The sequence below is a fragment of the Suncus etruscus genome, chromosome 8, assembly GCF_024139225.1.
Source record: "Suncus etruscus isolate mSunEtr1 chromosome 8, mSunEtr1.pri.cur, whole genome shotgun sequence".
In the NCBI taxonomy this organism is placed as follows: Eukaryota; Metazoa; Chordata; class Mammalia; order Eulipotyphla; family Soricidae; genus Suncus; species Suncus etruscus.
The window spans coordinates 58,527,768-58,541,964 of NC_064855.1; the positions used below are offsets into that span (position 1 = coordinate 58,527,768).

Sequence of the window (14,197 nt, forward strand, 5' to 3'; positions counted from 1 at the left end):
AGGATTTGATCACATATATTCTTTAGCTCTGGAAGTTTCTCTTTAATGATGTTCTTGACCATTGATTCTTCCTGGAAATTTTCTTCCTGGGTCTCTGGGACTCCAATGATTCTTAAGTTGTTTCTTTGAGCTTATCATAGACTTCTATTTTCATCTGTTCCCATTCTTTGACTAATTTTTCCATTGTCTGTTCATTTGCTTTAAATTTTTTTTCCAATCTCTCCTGCTGTATGGAATTGTTATGTATCTCATCTTCCACAGCACCAAGTCTATTCTCAGCTTCTGATACCCTGTCCCAGAGCTTATCCATTTTGTCGTTCACTTCGTTTACTGAGTTTTTCAGGCCTGTTAGTTGACATGTTATTTCAGTTTGGAGTTTTGTCATTTCTGTCTTCATATTTTCTTGGTTCTTATTAGTGTTCTGTTCAACTCGATCCATGGTTTCTTTTAGTTTGTTGAGGATCTTCCATATTGTTTGTCTAAAGTCCTTATCTGAGAGGTTGATTAGTTGGTTGGTCATTATCTGGTCCTCAGAATTGTCATCTTCATTCTCTATGTCTGATGCTGGCCTGCGTTGTTTCCCCATTGTCACACTTGTATTGTGTGTTTTTCTACGTGTTGTGGTGGTATTCATTGGCTAAATGATGCAGGCAGCACACTCCTCTGGCTCCGCCCTTTCTGGATGGGCTGACTTGCCTCTAAGGGAGGGGAGACCTCCATGGATGAAGCCTCACACAGGATCAAATCTTAGGCCCGAGCATGCAGCAGAGAAGTCTGGAGAGAAATGCTTGCTTCTGTGATCCAGCACAGTTTTTTTCTTCTTGTTGGGATGGTGTTCTTTTCTTAGAAAGAGCGCACGGCCGCATAGCGAAGTGGAGCCAAAGTGCTTTGCTGGAACCTCTTTTCAGCCCACTCCCAAAGGGTTCACGAAGAGGACAGTAGAGAGATACACACAGGCAGCACTCACAGTTTTTCACATACGGGCCCCACAGGGCAGGCGTAGTTTCGTGGATTTTCCCTGCCTGACGTCACAAACAGGGGACCCGGCTTCTGCAAAGCCTAGCCGGTTTTCATGTTGTGGAGTCCTGCCCTGGAATTGGCCTCTGGCAGAGGGAGTTTTCTGGAGCCTCTTTTCGGCCCACTCCCAAGAGGTTCATGCAAGAGAACAGTAGACAGACACACACAGGCAGCACTCACAGTTTTTCACAGTCCGGCCCCACTGGGCAGGCTTAGTTTCGTGTATTTTCCCATCCTGACGTCATAAACCCCCTATTTATAACTTTTATATCTAAAACTTAAGTTCAGCCAAATCACAAGGCAACTTAATACAATTTTCTTTGTATTGGTTATTTGTCTCAGACAAATAGCAATGGTGGGAATGAAGTGGTAAAGACAGAGGTGAAAGGGAAGTTCTCAGGAAAGAGGAAGTGGTTCTCTATGGATATTGTTCACTGTTGTGTGTGTAGGAAGACAATTAGGGATTAAATACTATTTTCAAAATAGACAGAACTAACACTACCTTTAAGGAAAGGCAGATATGGTATGCTGAAAAAACATTAAAACAGAATTATGTCAGATATCCTGGGAATTAAGGAATGTGCTTCATTAAAGTAAAATAGATGCTATCTGCATTGTTTCCTGCAAAACACAGATGTTATTCAGGCAAACAGTAATACAGATGACTGAACACTTGTTCATTCAACTTTATTGTTTGGAGCATAATTATGGGGTGAACCTGGGATGTCCACAGCAGAACTTTGCCTTTTCTGAAGCCCTTTAGATATACATATTGACACTTTCTTGTTAATAGCTTTATGATATTTAGTGATTTCTTATCAGAATTTTTGTTTCCCATTGGAAATGAGGAAAATAGATGAAGATGGTGATTTCTGCATATTCATGGTTTTCCAAAGAAATAGTAGAATCCTAGAAATAGAGAACCTGGAAGAGAAAGGTGGATTTTCAGTTCTAGTCCTGGTACTCCTGTTTCTTGGTTTCTTTTGGTCTCAAGTTTTATAAATGAGTCAACTTTGCCCAGCATGCCCTGGGATAATCATCTCTATTCTTTTTTTTTCCCTTTTTTTTCCCCCGCCCCTCATCTTTATTCTTTATTTTCATTTATCTCTAACATGAAAAATGTAACAAAGTTTAAAAGTGGTTGAAGTTTTAGAGAGTAGGAAATAAAAATAAATCTTTTAAGCACACATATGGTATTTTTTTGTCACTTTTCCACTGCTTTGCTATAATATTTACTAGATGTGTTTTGAATAAGAGTTTTGTGTAGGGTATACTTATACATCCCAAATCGTATATGTCAGGTTATGTAGGTAGACTAAATGTCTCTGTTTTTTTATGACAAATATAAAAAGATTAAATGACTTTCCTAAGGGTATATGGATGATTTGAGTCAAGGATGAGATTTGAATCTTGGTTTTTATTTTCCTCATTTGTAGCCATTTTACCAACTGAGTGACTGTTTGAGAATATTACTATAAGTATTTCTTTTTATATTTGTTTGATTTTTGGGTCCACCCAACAGTGCTCAGGGCTCAGTGCTCAGTACTCCTGGCTCTACGCTCAGAAATCACTCCTGGCATGCTCAGGGGACCATATGGGATGCTGGCATTCGAACCACCGTCCTTCTGCATGTAAGGCAAACGCCTTACCTCCATGCTATCTCTCCAGCCCCGTGATAAGTATTTCTTATGAAACTAAGTAGTGGTTCTTTGTTCTATTAAGTTAACCCATGCATTTTTTAAAAGTAGAATAAAAACAGATTATTAATATGTGCCATAATCAAAACTTGGTTTCATTTTCACTTTGTTTGAGGCCATACTCAATGATGCTGAGGGCTTACTCCTGGCTCTTCACTCTGGGTGGGATTGGGGGACTATCTGGAATTGAATCACCTTCAGCCATGTACAAGATTTATCTACTGTATTGCTACACCAGCCCCCCCTCCACCATAAGCCTCTTTAAAAAAAAAGAAAAGCATACAGAAATAACTTGGTTTCTGAATTTCTTAATTTAAGAATTATACTGAGTGGTAATTACACTGGGACACTTGAAACCAAGAAAAACTCATCCTGAAAATTTAAGCTATCAAACGAATTCAGATTGCGTTCAGCTGTCTTATTTCATCTTGAGATGAGGAAATAGGCAATTCTAAGAGGGAGGCATTCAGTTGATAAATAGGGAAGACTGGTCATTAGCAGAGAACAGGGCTTTATCTTCCTGTGTCTTCTCCTTCTCTTGCTGGGAGCTGCTGGGAGCTCTACTCAAAGAGACAAGGACCAGGGACCCTGTGTGGACGCAGTCTGGTGGTGACAAGATAACTCAGGCCAGATTCTTATTTCTAGTTCTTTCCTCCACTAAGTTAGTCTTTTGTAATAAGTGCATAAAATTGTCAATTAATTTTGCTTTTATATGTGAGTCACATGGTAGTTTTGATAACAAATGGGTATTGTCATACTATACTACTCTATGGTTTTATTTTTAAACTTTTATAAAGTGTTACAGGAACTTGCAGGAGAGACTTAGAGGGCAGGAGAGTAGATTGTGACCTGAGGTTTTATTTGCTTGAGAAAAATGGCTGCTAGTGAGTTAATTCAAAAAGCTAAGGTTGCTGGTGTGGTCTTTACTGGGTACTGGATTAATAGGGAAGGCAATTTTTCCTTCTGCTCTATAAATATTTGCTGGAGAACTAATGGGTTTTTGTGTGCATGAGTATTTTCTCTTTCTATTGGGGAAATTATAATTAATACAGGGACATCCTGTGATAAAATACACAAAGTAGAGACTATTGGATGGAGTGGAAGAAATGTGCCCCAGGTCATGAGCTGCTGTTTTGTAACTAGTCTCAGAATTTCAAACTTGTCTACAGCTGATTAAATACATCAGAATATATTAGAATATAAATAAATAGCTCTTTCATCAGTAGATGCAACATAAAAAGGCATTTATCCCCATCAGAAAAACCATAAATGTTTTCACAAGCTTAAATTCTATTTTACTTTAAATTAGCCCACACCCTGGAAGAGTTCCAGTGAATAATTCCCCTGTCATCTCAGAGACTTATGCATCAGAATGGGCAGAGCCTTTCTGGCATTTCTTAAATGGTCTGATAAATGCTCTTCCAAATCAATATCTGCTCAAAGGATTAGATAACCATATTAATATGGTGAAACTGAAAATAGTCGAAGCCTGAGTCTCCAAGCAAAGAAACACAGGAAAGATCCAGACTATAATTGCTGATTCTGTGAAAAACGAGAAATTTCTAAAAAAAAAAAAAAAATACATGTTTGCACATGTGTTCTCTGTTCATGGGAGTTAAAAGATGTCACAAGATTGTTAAAATAATAAAAAACTGTCTCACTAACATTTTAATTTACTTACTTTTGAAATTACTTATTGATAAATATTTTCTAAGCACAAATTATATTCCATATGATTTTCTTGTATTTTCTAATAAACATGGCTTTCCATCAGAGATAGTGTCTAAGGAAATTTAGATGGAGCTCACAGAAAGCTCTCCCAGTAGGACCCCAAGACAGCCCCCCTCATCTAGTCAGAAGAAACTCATCACCTTTCTGTGCATGAGAGAAGGATACTGGGGGAATCTGAGAGGACAGAAATGAAACTGGTCACGCTAATTTGCCCTCCCATCACCCCCCAGAAATCAGAAGACAGTGCCAGGGCAAACCTATCACCCAGATTCTTGCCTGACATCCTAACAGGGAAAGCAAAGAGCAAACTGATCTATCCTTTCACAGCCTCTGCCCTGCAGGACTCGATCTTCTCCCTTTCTCTTCTAGAACCTGCTAGAGAAAGTACTGCACCTTTGTGGATCAGTGCAATGAATAGAACAACTGGCTGTACCTTTTCCTCTTTAATTACCTAGAATTTAGGTATCTATTCCAGTGTTAGGGACTTAATTGTGGAGCACCTCCATTGAAATATTCTTTTCATATCATCATACTCCCTTTTCTGAACCTATCAGCTAGAATTTATTACCCTCTCATATGCGGTAATAGAGGAGTAAAACATCATACTGTAACTACGTCAAGCTGCTCATTTTTATATGGATTATAAATGTATGTCTTGTTAAACTAATAGAATCATGGATATAAACAATATCTAGGTGAGATATATCTTAATATAATAATATTCCTTTCCTAATAACAAAAGCATTCGGCAGGGGCTGGAGCAATAACACAGCAGGGAGCAATAGCACAGCAGATAGGGCATTTGCCTTGAACATAACTGATTCAGGTTTGATCCTCAGCATCCCATATGATCCCCTGAGCACAGCCAGGAGTGATCCCTGAGCAAAGAGTTACGAGTAATCCCTGAGCATCACCAGGTATGGCCACAAACCAAAAATAAACAAAACAGAAGCATTCGGTAGAAATTTGGAAAACAAAGCAGAGTAGAGTGAATTTCTATCTCCCCCAAATCTGTGTACCCCCATCATACATATAAGGAGGGCATACATGCACATACACCACACAGGTCCATCACTTTTATCCCATTGTTTTTGTCTGCACTGGCACCACCAAGTTGTAGAGTTGTAATAACATACATACTACACACATAATATTTGTACCTTTTGCTGCCAGGTGATGGACTGCAGCAACACTCTGACATGAAAGAAAATCAAGGAGACTGAAAACTGTGTCTCTCACTGGACAGAAAGGGAGGAAATGGGAGATACTGGCTGACTCTCAAATAGGAACAATTCCAAGTTTTCATTCTCCCAGTATTTCCCCATCTCCCCAGACACATCTGAGAGGAGCACTTCTTCATGCAGTACTGAGGGGAGGCTTTGACCCAGCCTTTTCTGGCTGCTTTGTGACTCTGAACCCTCTCTGGGCTTCAGTTTCACTTTTGCCAGAAGAACCAGTTTTATTTATTTATTTTTATTTAATGAGTTCTCTCATAGATACCCAAACAGGCTTTAATAGCAACATCTCCTGTTTTAAGCAAAGGAAGCTGAGTCAAGTCATTGGAAATGGGCACAGTGGTTTTGAGTCGCAGCAAAGCGATCTTTGCAATCAGTCTTGAAATGAATGAGATGTGGCCTTCTCAGTATGGGCTGCTTTAGTTGCTGAGAGTTTCCTGCACACATTGTCAAGAAGGGAAAAGTTGGCATTGGCTTCCCGTTGCTATGGGTGGAGCAGGGCATGTTGCCCATCTGCCCCCTAGCTGACCAAGAGCTTGGTTTCTGCAGGGGCTGTGATAGCCCTTTCTAAGGAAAGTTAACTCCCTCAGAAATCTCTATTCCCTTCTTTTATTGATTTTTTCTTATATGCTTATAATTGAGTTATTGCACATGCAAAAAACAGTCTGTGGAACTCTCATATTTGTGAATTGGCTTCTCAGTTCGTCCCTTTCTCTCTTGTTAATTACATGTTCACAAACAGTGTAAAGTGACCCGTATGTTTATGTTTGTTGTTGTTGTCTTGTCTTTGCAGTCGAAATCAGCTGTCTGCCATGCCCGCCTGCCTGTGTGGTCTGCCTCTCAAAGTCTTAATTGCAAGTAACAACAAACTTGGATCGCTGCCAGAAGAGATAGGGCAGCTCAAACAGTTAATGGAGTTGGTACGTTGCTGATTTTTAAGATGCTCTTTCATGTTCATTATCTCTCATTGCCTATGGGGATCATCTTCTTGCTCCAAGAGTCAGATGAGGAGGAGCTGAGAATTGGTGGAGGGCTTTGGGTGAGGAAGATTCAGGCAGGCCAAAGAATAGCCCTGCTGTTTTGTGACAGACATACTTCCTGAAATGATCTGTTTCCTGAAGTCTACACTTCCTAGTGTTGTACAGTACCTAAATTGGATCACTAGTCACACTGTAGTTAGATACATTTTTTTTTCAGATTTCATATGTTTGTGATAAATTATGGATAAACAGAAAATAATGTCCACATCAGATGGCAGACCTCCCTTTAAATTTCCACATCAGTCATAAGTATTGTGATTCTACAGGATTTTAGTAACCAAATCTATGTGACTTTGAAATGTGAGTCTGTCTTCTGGGATGAAGGGGATGTTCAGATGACTGAATGTCAGCATACCTGAGGCTAAGATACACTTTTATTTCAGTTCTTTCACAACTGATTGATAGTATTTACTTTATTTCCAGAACAGGAAAAGGTCGAACTAAGTGAAGATGGGTGAAAGAAGAGATTTGAGTGATCAGTTAAGCTAAATCATAAAATCATAATTGTCCTCCAAGAAAATATCATTTCAGGTTGACTTTACTTTTTCATGGTATGATAGCCCTGAAAAGGACACAGGACCTTCCTTACTTTACACAGGAATTTCCATTTTGAATATTAATGTCCCAAAGTGTTCTCTTGATGTCAACTGCAGTTGAGAGCTCCTGGGACTGGGGCCTGCTGGAAGTGGCTAATGACTCCCTAACAGAGGTCGGGGGCCCTGCAGTCAGGTCTGCAGCAGAAAATGGCCAGAGGGAGAATCATTTACATTTGCAGAAGAATGGACTTTTACTTTATTACATGAATGTTCAGAACTATGACACTGCTCTATACCCTCCCCTTTCTGTGCTTCTCCACACCTAGAGTCTCCCAGCCCCAAGCTTCTAAAATTGTGGGTCAATATTTATGTGAGGTTGTGTAACTGAATTGGATGCTGTGAATAAAATACATGTCTATAGTAAAAGGTTTCTGAATGCAAAGTCATCAAAACTGTATTCCAATTAACAATGATGAGTCTCAGGTGTGTTTGGTAGCACTTATCTGCATTTTTTCTTGGGCATAAAAGAGTCTCTTTTATAAGTGGAAAAGACTTACAAAATCCTGCAGCCTTCAGATCATAAATTAAATTTTCCCCCTGAAAGTACTTAGAAAATACCTAGTAGCATGACTCTGTCCTGGCTTCTCAATCAGAGGCTAATTTGGAGTTTTCTACCTCTTTTGACTCAGTGATGCTCAATGCACATATGCACTTTGTCCAGACACTGTACAAGGAGAGTGATTCTGAAAGAGGACCATATTGATTTGGAATAGCCCCCTCCCCACCACCATCATCATTATTACAAATTTGTGCACAGGATAGGAAATTGCTAATTCAGTCTTAAGGATTGATGGGTCTGTGTAAGGGAGAAAACTCTGAATAAAATGTTTCTTTTAAGACTGATAAACCTCAGAATCAAGATATGCTAATATTTGGATTGCATCTAGCAAGCACCATATGGATAACTATTTTTTATTTCTTCAACTCCCTTGGCTGGTCGAGGTGGCACACTTCTGAGCTCAGTCTTCTGGAAACTTTTGGCAGCCAGAGTGTGTTTCTGTTCCCATTCACTCCGGCTTAGGCCGGCACAGTGCCATCGTTGGCTTGCTGCTGGGGCTTCAAACCAGCTCTTCTGTTAATAGGTGGAATGTGTGTGTGCTGAGCCCCAGAGCTAGCTCCAAACTGTACTCATGGCTTTCCTCAAATACTCTGTGTCAGATGCCAGGTTGTCAAAAGTAGAGTGTCCAACCTTTGATCAGGCTATGGAGGGTTGTAAAACTCAGCCTTCTATATGTCCTGTCTGGAGTCCAGCTCTGTCTCTTGGTTTCTTTTCTGCCTTCATTCACCAAACAATCTCATCCCTTTCCTCTTTGATTTCATCTCGGACCCACTGGTTATTCAGTATTAGGCTGTTTAACTTCCAGGTATTAAAGTTTTCCTTCTTTGTATGTAGTTCACATATAATTCACATACATACTTTGTATGTAGTTCACATATAATTTCAGGGCCTTGTGGTCAGCAAAGGTAGCCTGCAAAATTTCTATCCTCTTGATACTATGGAGGAATGTTTTAGTGCTAGCATGTATTCTGTCCTGGAGAATGTCCCATGTACATTAGAGAAGAATATATATCCAGGCTTCTAGGCTGGAGTGTCCTGTATATATCTACTAGGCCTCTTTCTTCCATTTCTCTTTTCAGGTCTAGTATGTTCCTGTTAGGTTTCAGTCTGGTTGACCTGTCAAGTGTTGACAATGCCGTGTTGAGGTCTCCTACAATTATCGTGTTGTTATTGATATTATTTTTCAGATCTGTCAACAATTTTATTACATAATTTGCTGGCCCCTCATTCAGTCCATATATGTTTAGGAGAGTGATTTCTTCCTGCTGTCATATCCCTTGATTAATACAAAATGTCCATCTTTGTCCCTTACAACTTTCCTGAGTATAAAGTTTGCATCATCTGATATTAGTATGGCCACTCCAGCTTTTTTATGGGTGTTGTTTGCTTGGATGATTTTCCTCCAGCCTTTTTTTTTTTTTTTTTTTGGTTTTTGGGTCACACCCGGCAGTGCTCAGGGGTTACTCCTGGCTGTCTGCTCAGAAATAGCTCCTGGCAGGCACGGGGGACCATATGGGACACCAGGATTCGAACCAACCACCTTTGGTCCTGGATTGGCTGCTTGCAAGGCAAACGCCACTGTGCTATCTCTCCAGGCCCCCAGCCTTTTATTTTGAGTCTATGTTTGTTCTGACTATTCAGGTGCATTTCTTGTAGGCAGCAGAAGGTTGGATTGAGTTTTTTGATCCATTTAGCCACTCTGTGTCTCTTAACTGGTGCATATAGTCCATTGACACTGAGAGAAAGAATTGTCCTGGGAGTTAGTACCATCTTTATATCAAAGTTTGGTGTGTCTGTTGGTCAGTCTTGTCTTAAAATAGGCCATTCAGTTTTTCTTTTAAGAATGGTTTTGAGTCTGTAAAGTTTCTGAGCTGTTGTTTGTCTGTGAAACCATGTATTGTTCCTTCAAACCTGAAAGTGAGTTTTGCTAGGTGCAGTATTCTAGGCAAAGCACATTTATTTCATTGAGTTTTGTCACTATGTCCCACCACTATCTTCTGGCCTTGAGTGTTTCTGGTGACAGGTCTGCAGTAAATCTCAAGGATATTCCCTTGAATGTAATTTCTCTTTTCGATCTTGCTGCTTTCAGAATTCGGTCTCTATCTGTAGGATTTGTCATTGTGACTAGGATGAGTCTTGGGGTGTTTTTTCTGTGGTCTCTTTTAGTTGGTACTCTTTGGGCATGCAGGATTTGATCACATGTATTCTTTAGCTCTGGTAGTTTCTCTTTAATGATGTTCTTTATTGTTGATTCTTCCTGGAGATTTTCTTCCTGGGTCTCTGGGACCCCAATGATTCTTAAGTTGTTTCTATTGAGTTTATCATAGACTTCTATTTTCATCTATTCCCATTCTTTGAGTAATTTTTCCATTGTTTAATCATTTGGCTTAAGGTTTTTTTCCAATTTCTTCTATTGTATGGAATTGTTATTCATCTCATCTTCCAGTGTACTAATTCTATCCTTAGCTGCTGTTAACCCATGGGAAAGCTCAACCATGTTTTCTTCAATTCATCTACTGAGTTTCTCAGACCTGTTATTTGACCTGAAATTTCAGTTTGGATTTTTCTGATTTCTGCCTTCATATTCTCCTGATTCTTATTAGTTTTCTCTTCTATACTTTCTTTGAGTTCTTTTAACATCTTCCATATTGCGATTCTAAACTCCTTATCTGAGAGACTGACTAGTTGGTTGGTCATGTTCAAGTCATCAGAGTTGCCATCATCATTTTCTATGTCTGGCGCTGGCCTGCGTTGTTTCCCATTGTCACAATTTTATTATGCGTTTTTCTACATGTTGTGGTTGTATTCATTGGCTGAATGATGTACAGGGCTGCGAAGTGAAGCGGGGCGTAAATGCTCCTCTGGCTCCTCCCTTTCTAAGTGGTTAGACTCACCTCCATGGAAGGCTCCAGGAAGGTGGGCCCTCCGCAGATGAACGACACACTGGATGAAATCAGGCTGAAATGCAGCACAGCACAGAAGAGAGGCAGATGGGGGTGCTGGCATCTGAGTTCAGCAGAGTTCAGTGGCTCCTGCCTTTCTGGGCATGTAGACTCACCTCCAGGGAAGGCTCCAGGGAAGGCAGGCCGTGTGCAGATGAGCCACACACAGGATGAAATCAGGCAGAAAATGCAGCACAGCACAGAAGAGAGGCAGATATGAGTGCTGGCATCTGAGTTCCAGCAGAGTTCAGTGGCTCCTCCATACGATTTTTTTTATCTTTTATTTTTAATTTATTTAAAGAAAATGCATTACAGAGTTGACATAACTGATCATAATACATTTGTTTTAGGAAGACCAAAATAAATTTAAAAAATTAAAAAAATAGAAATAGATTTAAACAATTAGAAAATTGAAAGAAAAAATAAAGAATTAGAAGAGAATAGAAAGAAGAAAAAGTTCAGTAGCAAGTATATTTTTGAAAATTATTGAATCACAATGAATTCATTAAAGTACCAGAAGAAAATTTAGTAAGATCTTCTTTTATTTTTTTTTAAAAAGGATAAGAGTTAAAAAAATACAATAATAATGGTGTGATCGTGGCAATTGTTGTTTGCATAAGCCCAGCAAAATATGGGGAAAATAGAATAAAAAAAGAAAAAGCCTTTGCCTAAATACAAGAAGACCTGATCTCTGAAGTTTTCTGGCATAAGACTGACTCTGGGTTCCAGGCATACTAGTTTGTCCAACCCCTGAGTCATTCTCTTTGGTCCCGGTAAAATTTTAGTCATAGGATTTTTAAGGCCATATAGTCCTAACTTGCTTCTTACAGAGGAAGCATGGCAGAGAGGTGACAACCTATGGAAATCAGCTTGACACCTCATGGCCTGAGTTGAAACATACCACGCTAGCCTAAAAAAGCTAATGCAATTTAAATGTTAATGCAAATGCAGTTTTTTATTAAATTATTTATTTATTTAAACACGTGAATATAAACATAATTGTAATTGGGTTTCAGTTATAACAAGAACACTCCCATTCTCCCGTGCAACCTTCCCATCATCAATGCCCCCATCCCTTCCCTCCCCAAATCCCCTCCTGTCTTCGAGACAGGCTTTCTTCATCCCTCACTCATTGACATTGTTATGATAGTTCTCAGCGTAATTATTTCTCTAACTGCACTCACCACTCTTTGTGGTGAGCTTCATATCTTGAGCTGGTCCTTTCGGCCTTCATCTCTGGGAATTATTTCAATGTCTTTAATTTTTCTTAAAACCATAGATGAGTGAGACTATTCTGTGTGTGTCTCTTTCTCCCTCTGACTTAATTCACTCAGCATAATAGATTCCATGTATAGGAAAATGTCATGACTTCATCTCTCCTAATGGATGCATAATATTCCATTGTGTCTATATACCAATTTCTTTAGCTATTCATCTGTTGAAAGGCATCTTTTTAAATGTAATTGGAAGAGTTTTTAGTATAAGCATACACTAAAAGAATAAAAGTTCTGGGGTGAAAGTTCAAAGGGCTGGAGCACATGCTTTGCTTTTGGGAGGACCAAGTTTACTTCTCAACACCACACAGTCCCGTATGCATTATTAAACAGGAGTAGCCCCTAAGGAGCCAAAGAGTGTAGCCCCAAAACAAAACCAAAATTAAATAGAACAGAGTGAAATGAATTTTAATAATATTTCATTGAATCCAAGATAGCTAAACATATTACTTGAAAGTATATATGATACACATTTGAAGTAGTTTATCTTCTATTTTTCTACATTGCTGAAATTCAGTATGTAATTCACACTGACAGCTTATCACAGATTGGATTTAGCGCATGTCTTATGTTCAGCAGTTATGTGTGACCCTACTGCATAAAGCAGCTCAGTAACCTGTGTTTCCTTGTGCTCTGCCCTGTGTCTAGGTAAGCATGGCCTTTATGACCATTTGCTTGTGAGGAGCCTAGGAGAGAGCTCAAGTGGTAGAAATCATGCCCAGCATGTTTGAAGCCCTGTACTCTATCCTTAGTTACTGCATTGCCCATGAGCAGCACTGACTGTGTCCCAGAGCCCCAGCAATGCTAGCTGTGACCTTTATAAAGAACAAGTAAACCAACCAAAGCCATTTATTTGTGAAGTTGGTGAAAATTGAGTGCTGCATTATTTATAAAGTGTTGACTGGCCTTGCTTAAGGTCACATGCTAAAAAAAGATTACTTTCCATTCATTCTTAGTTATCTCTTATATCTTTTTTGCTTGAAATAGTAACATTACTATAGGTGACCTATGCCAAATAGTTTTTAGCTATTATTTTGGGAAAAAAATTCCCTGGAGAGCATGATGTAATTCTAGAACTGTGTAGGAGGCATCTGTTTTGTAGCTTCATAGTAACATGTTTAAACCTTGGGAGTTCCACTTTCAGAGTACCTTGAAGTCCACTGTAGTGCAGATAAAATCTGCTTCTAAGGTTCTATTCTGAACTATTTTGGGGAGAATTATTTTGTTTTAATGTTTCATTAGATTCAGAGTTTCCTAAACTGAGTTTTAAATTCTCTATTCTTCATATGTAAGAGAATATTCCATATTCAACCTGAGAGATCAGAAAGATAGTACAGCAGATGACATAGTTCAGTCCCCAACACACAATCACACAAAGGTGTGATTGGTTTTTTTTTTTTTTTTTTTTTTTTTTTTGCTGTTTGGGCCATACCCAGTGACACTCAGGAATTACACCTGGCCATGCGCTCAGAAATCGCTCCTGGCTCAGGGACCATATGGGACGCCAGGGGATCGAACCACAGTCTGTCGTAGGTAGTCCTGTGCAAGGGAAATGCCCTACTGCTGCACCACTGCTCCAGCCCCCACAGGTGTGATTCTTGAACACAGAACCAGAAGTAATCCTTGAGCACTGTTGGGTGTGTTTCAGAAAAAAAAAGCATAAACTTAAAAACAAACATTAAAAATTCACAGCTAGCCAGCTACAAGAAATCTTTTCTAATTTTGAGAGAATTTGGTATTTAAAATAGCCTCACCTTCTTAAATGTGCCATAGTTGTGTCCACATTCAGTGGTTGGCTTATACAGCTGTTGGATTTGTACACGAATGAATATGGGAGTATTTTTTTTTCTTCCATGAAAAAGCCATGTAGAAGTAGCTGAGGTATCCTTTTCTTACTGTTTTTGTTTTGTTTATGCGAGAAGCAAGATAGTTTTTATTGCATGAAGCTTGCTTAGAAATATATAAGAGGAAAGGGAAATGTGCATAAGAGGGAAGAGTCTCCAGGTAGAAATAAACAAGCAAATAAACAAATAATCAAGTGAGCTTCATCTTCAAGGGAGAACATGGGCTTCAAGAACAAGTTTCTTCCCTCCCTCCCTCCCTCCT

The 14,197-nt window shown here is 39.2% G+C and overlaps 1 protein-coding gene across 2 annotated transcripts in view; it reads left to right on the forward strand.

Annotated features, from left to right (window-relative positions):
- LRCH1 (leucine rich repeats and calponin homology domain containing 1) overlaps positions 1–14,197 on the forward strand; it is a 238,904-nt gene that overhangs the window by 141,460 nt on the left and 83,247 nt on the right. For both annotated transcript variants that reach the window (XM_049778891.1, XM_049778890.1), the window contains exon 3: positions 6,474–6,600. In XM_049778891.1, the coding sequence (XP_049634848.1) occupies positions 6,474–6,600 (127 nt within the window). The remainder of the gene's footprint in view (positions 1–6,473; positions 6,601–14,197) is intronic.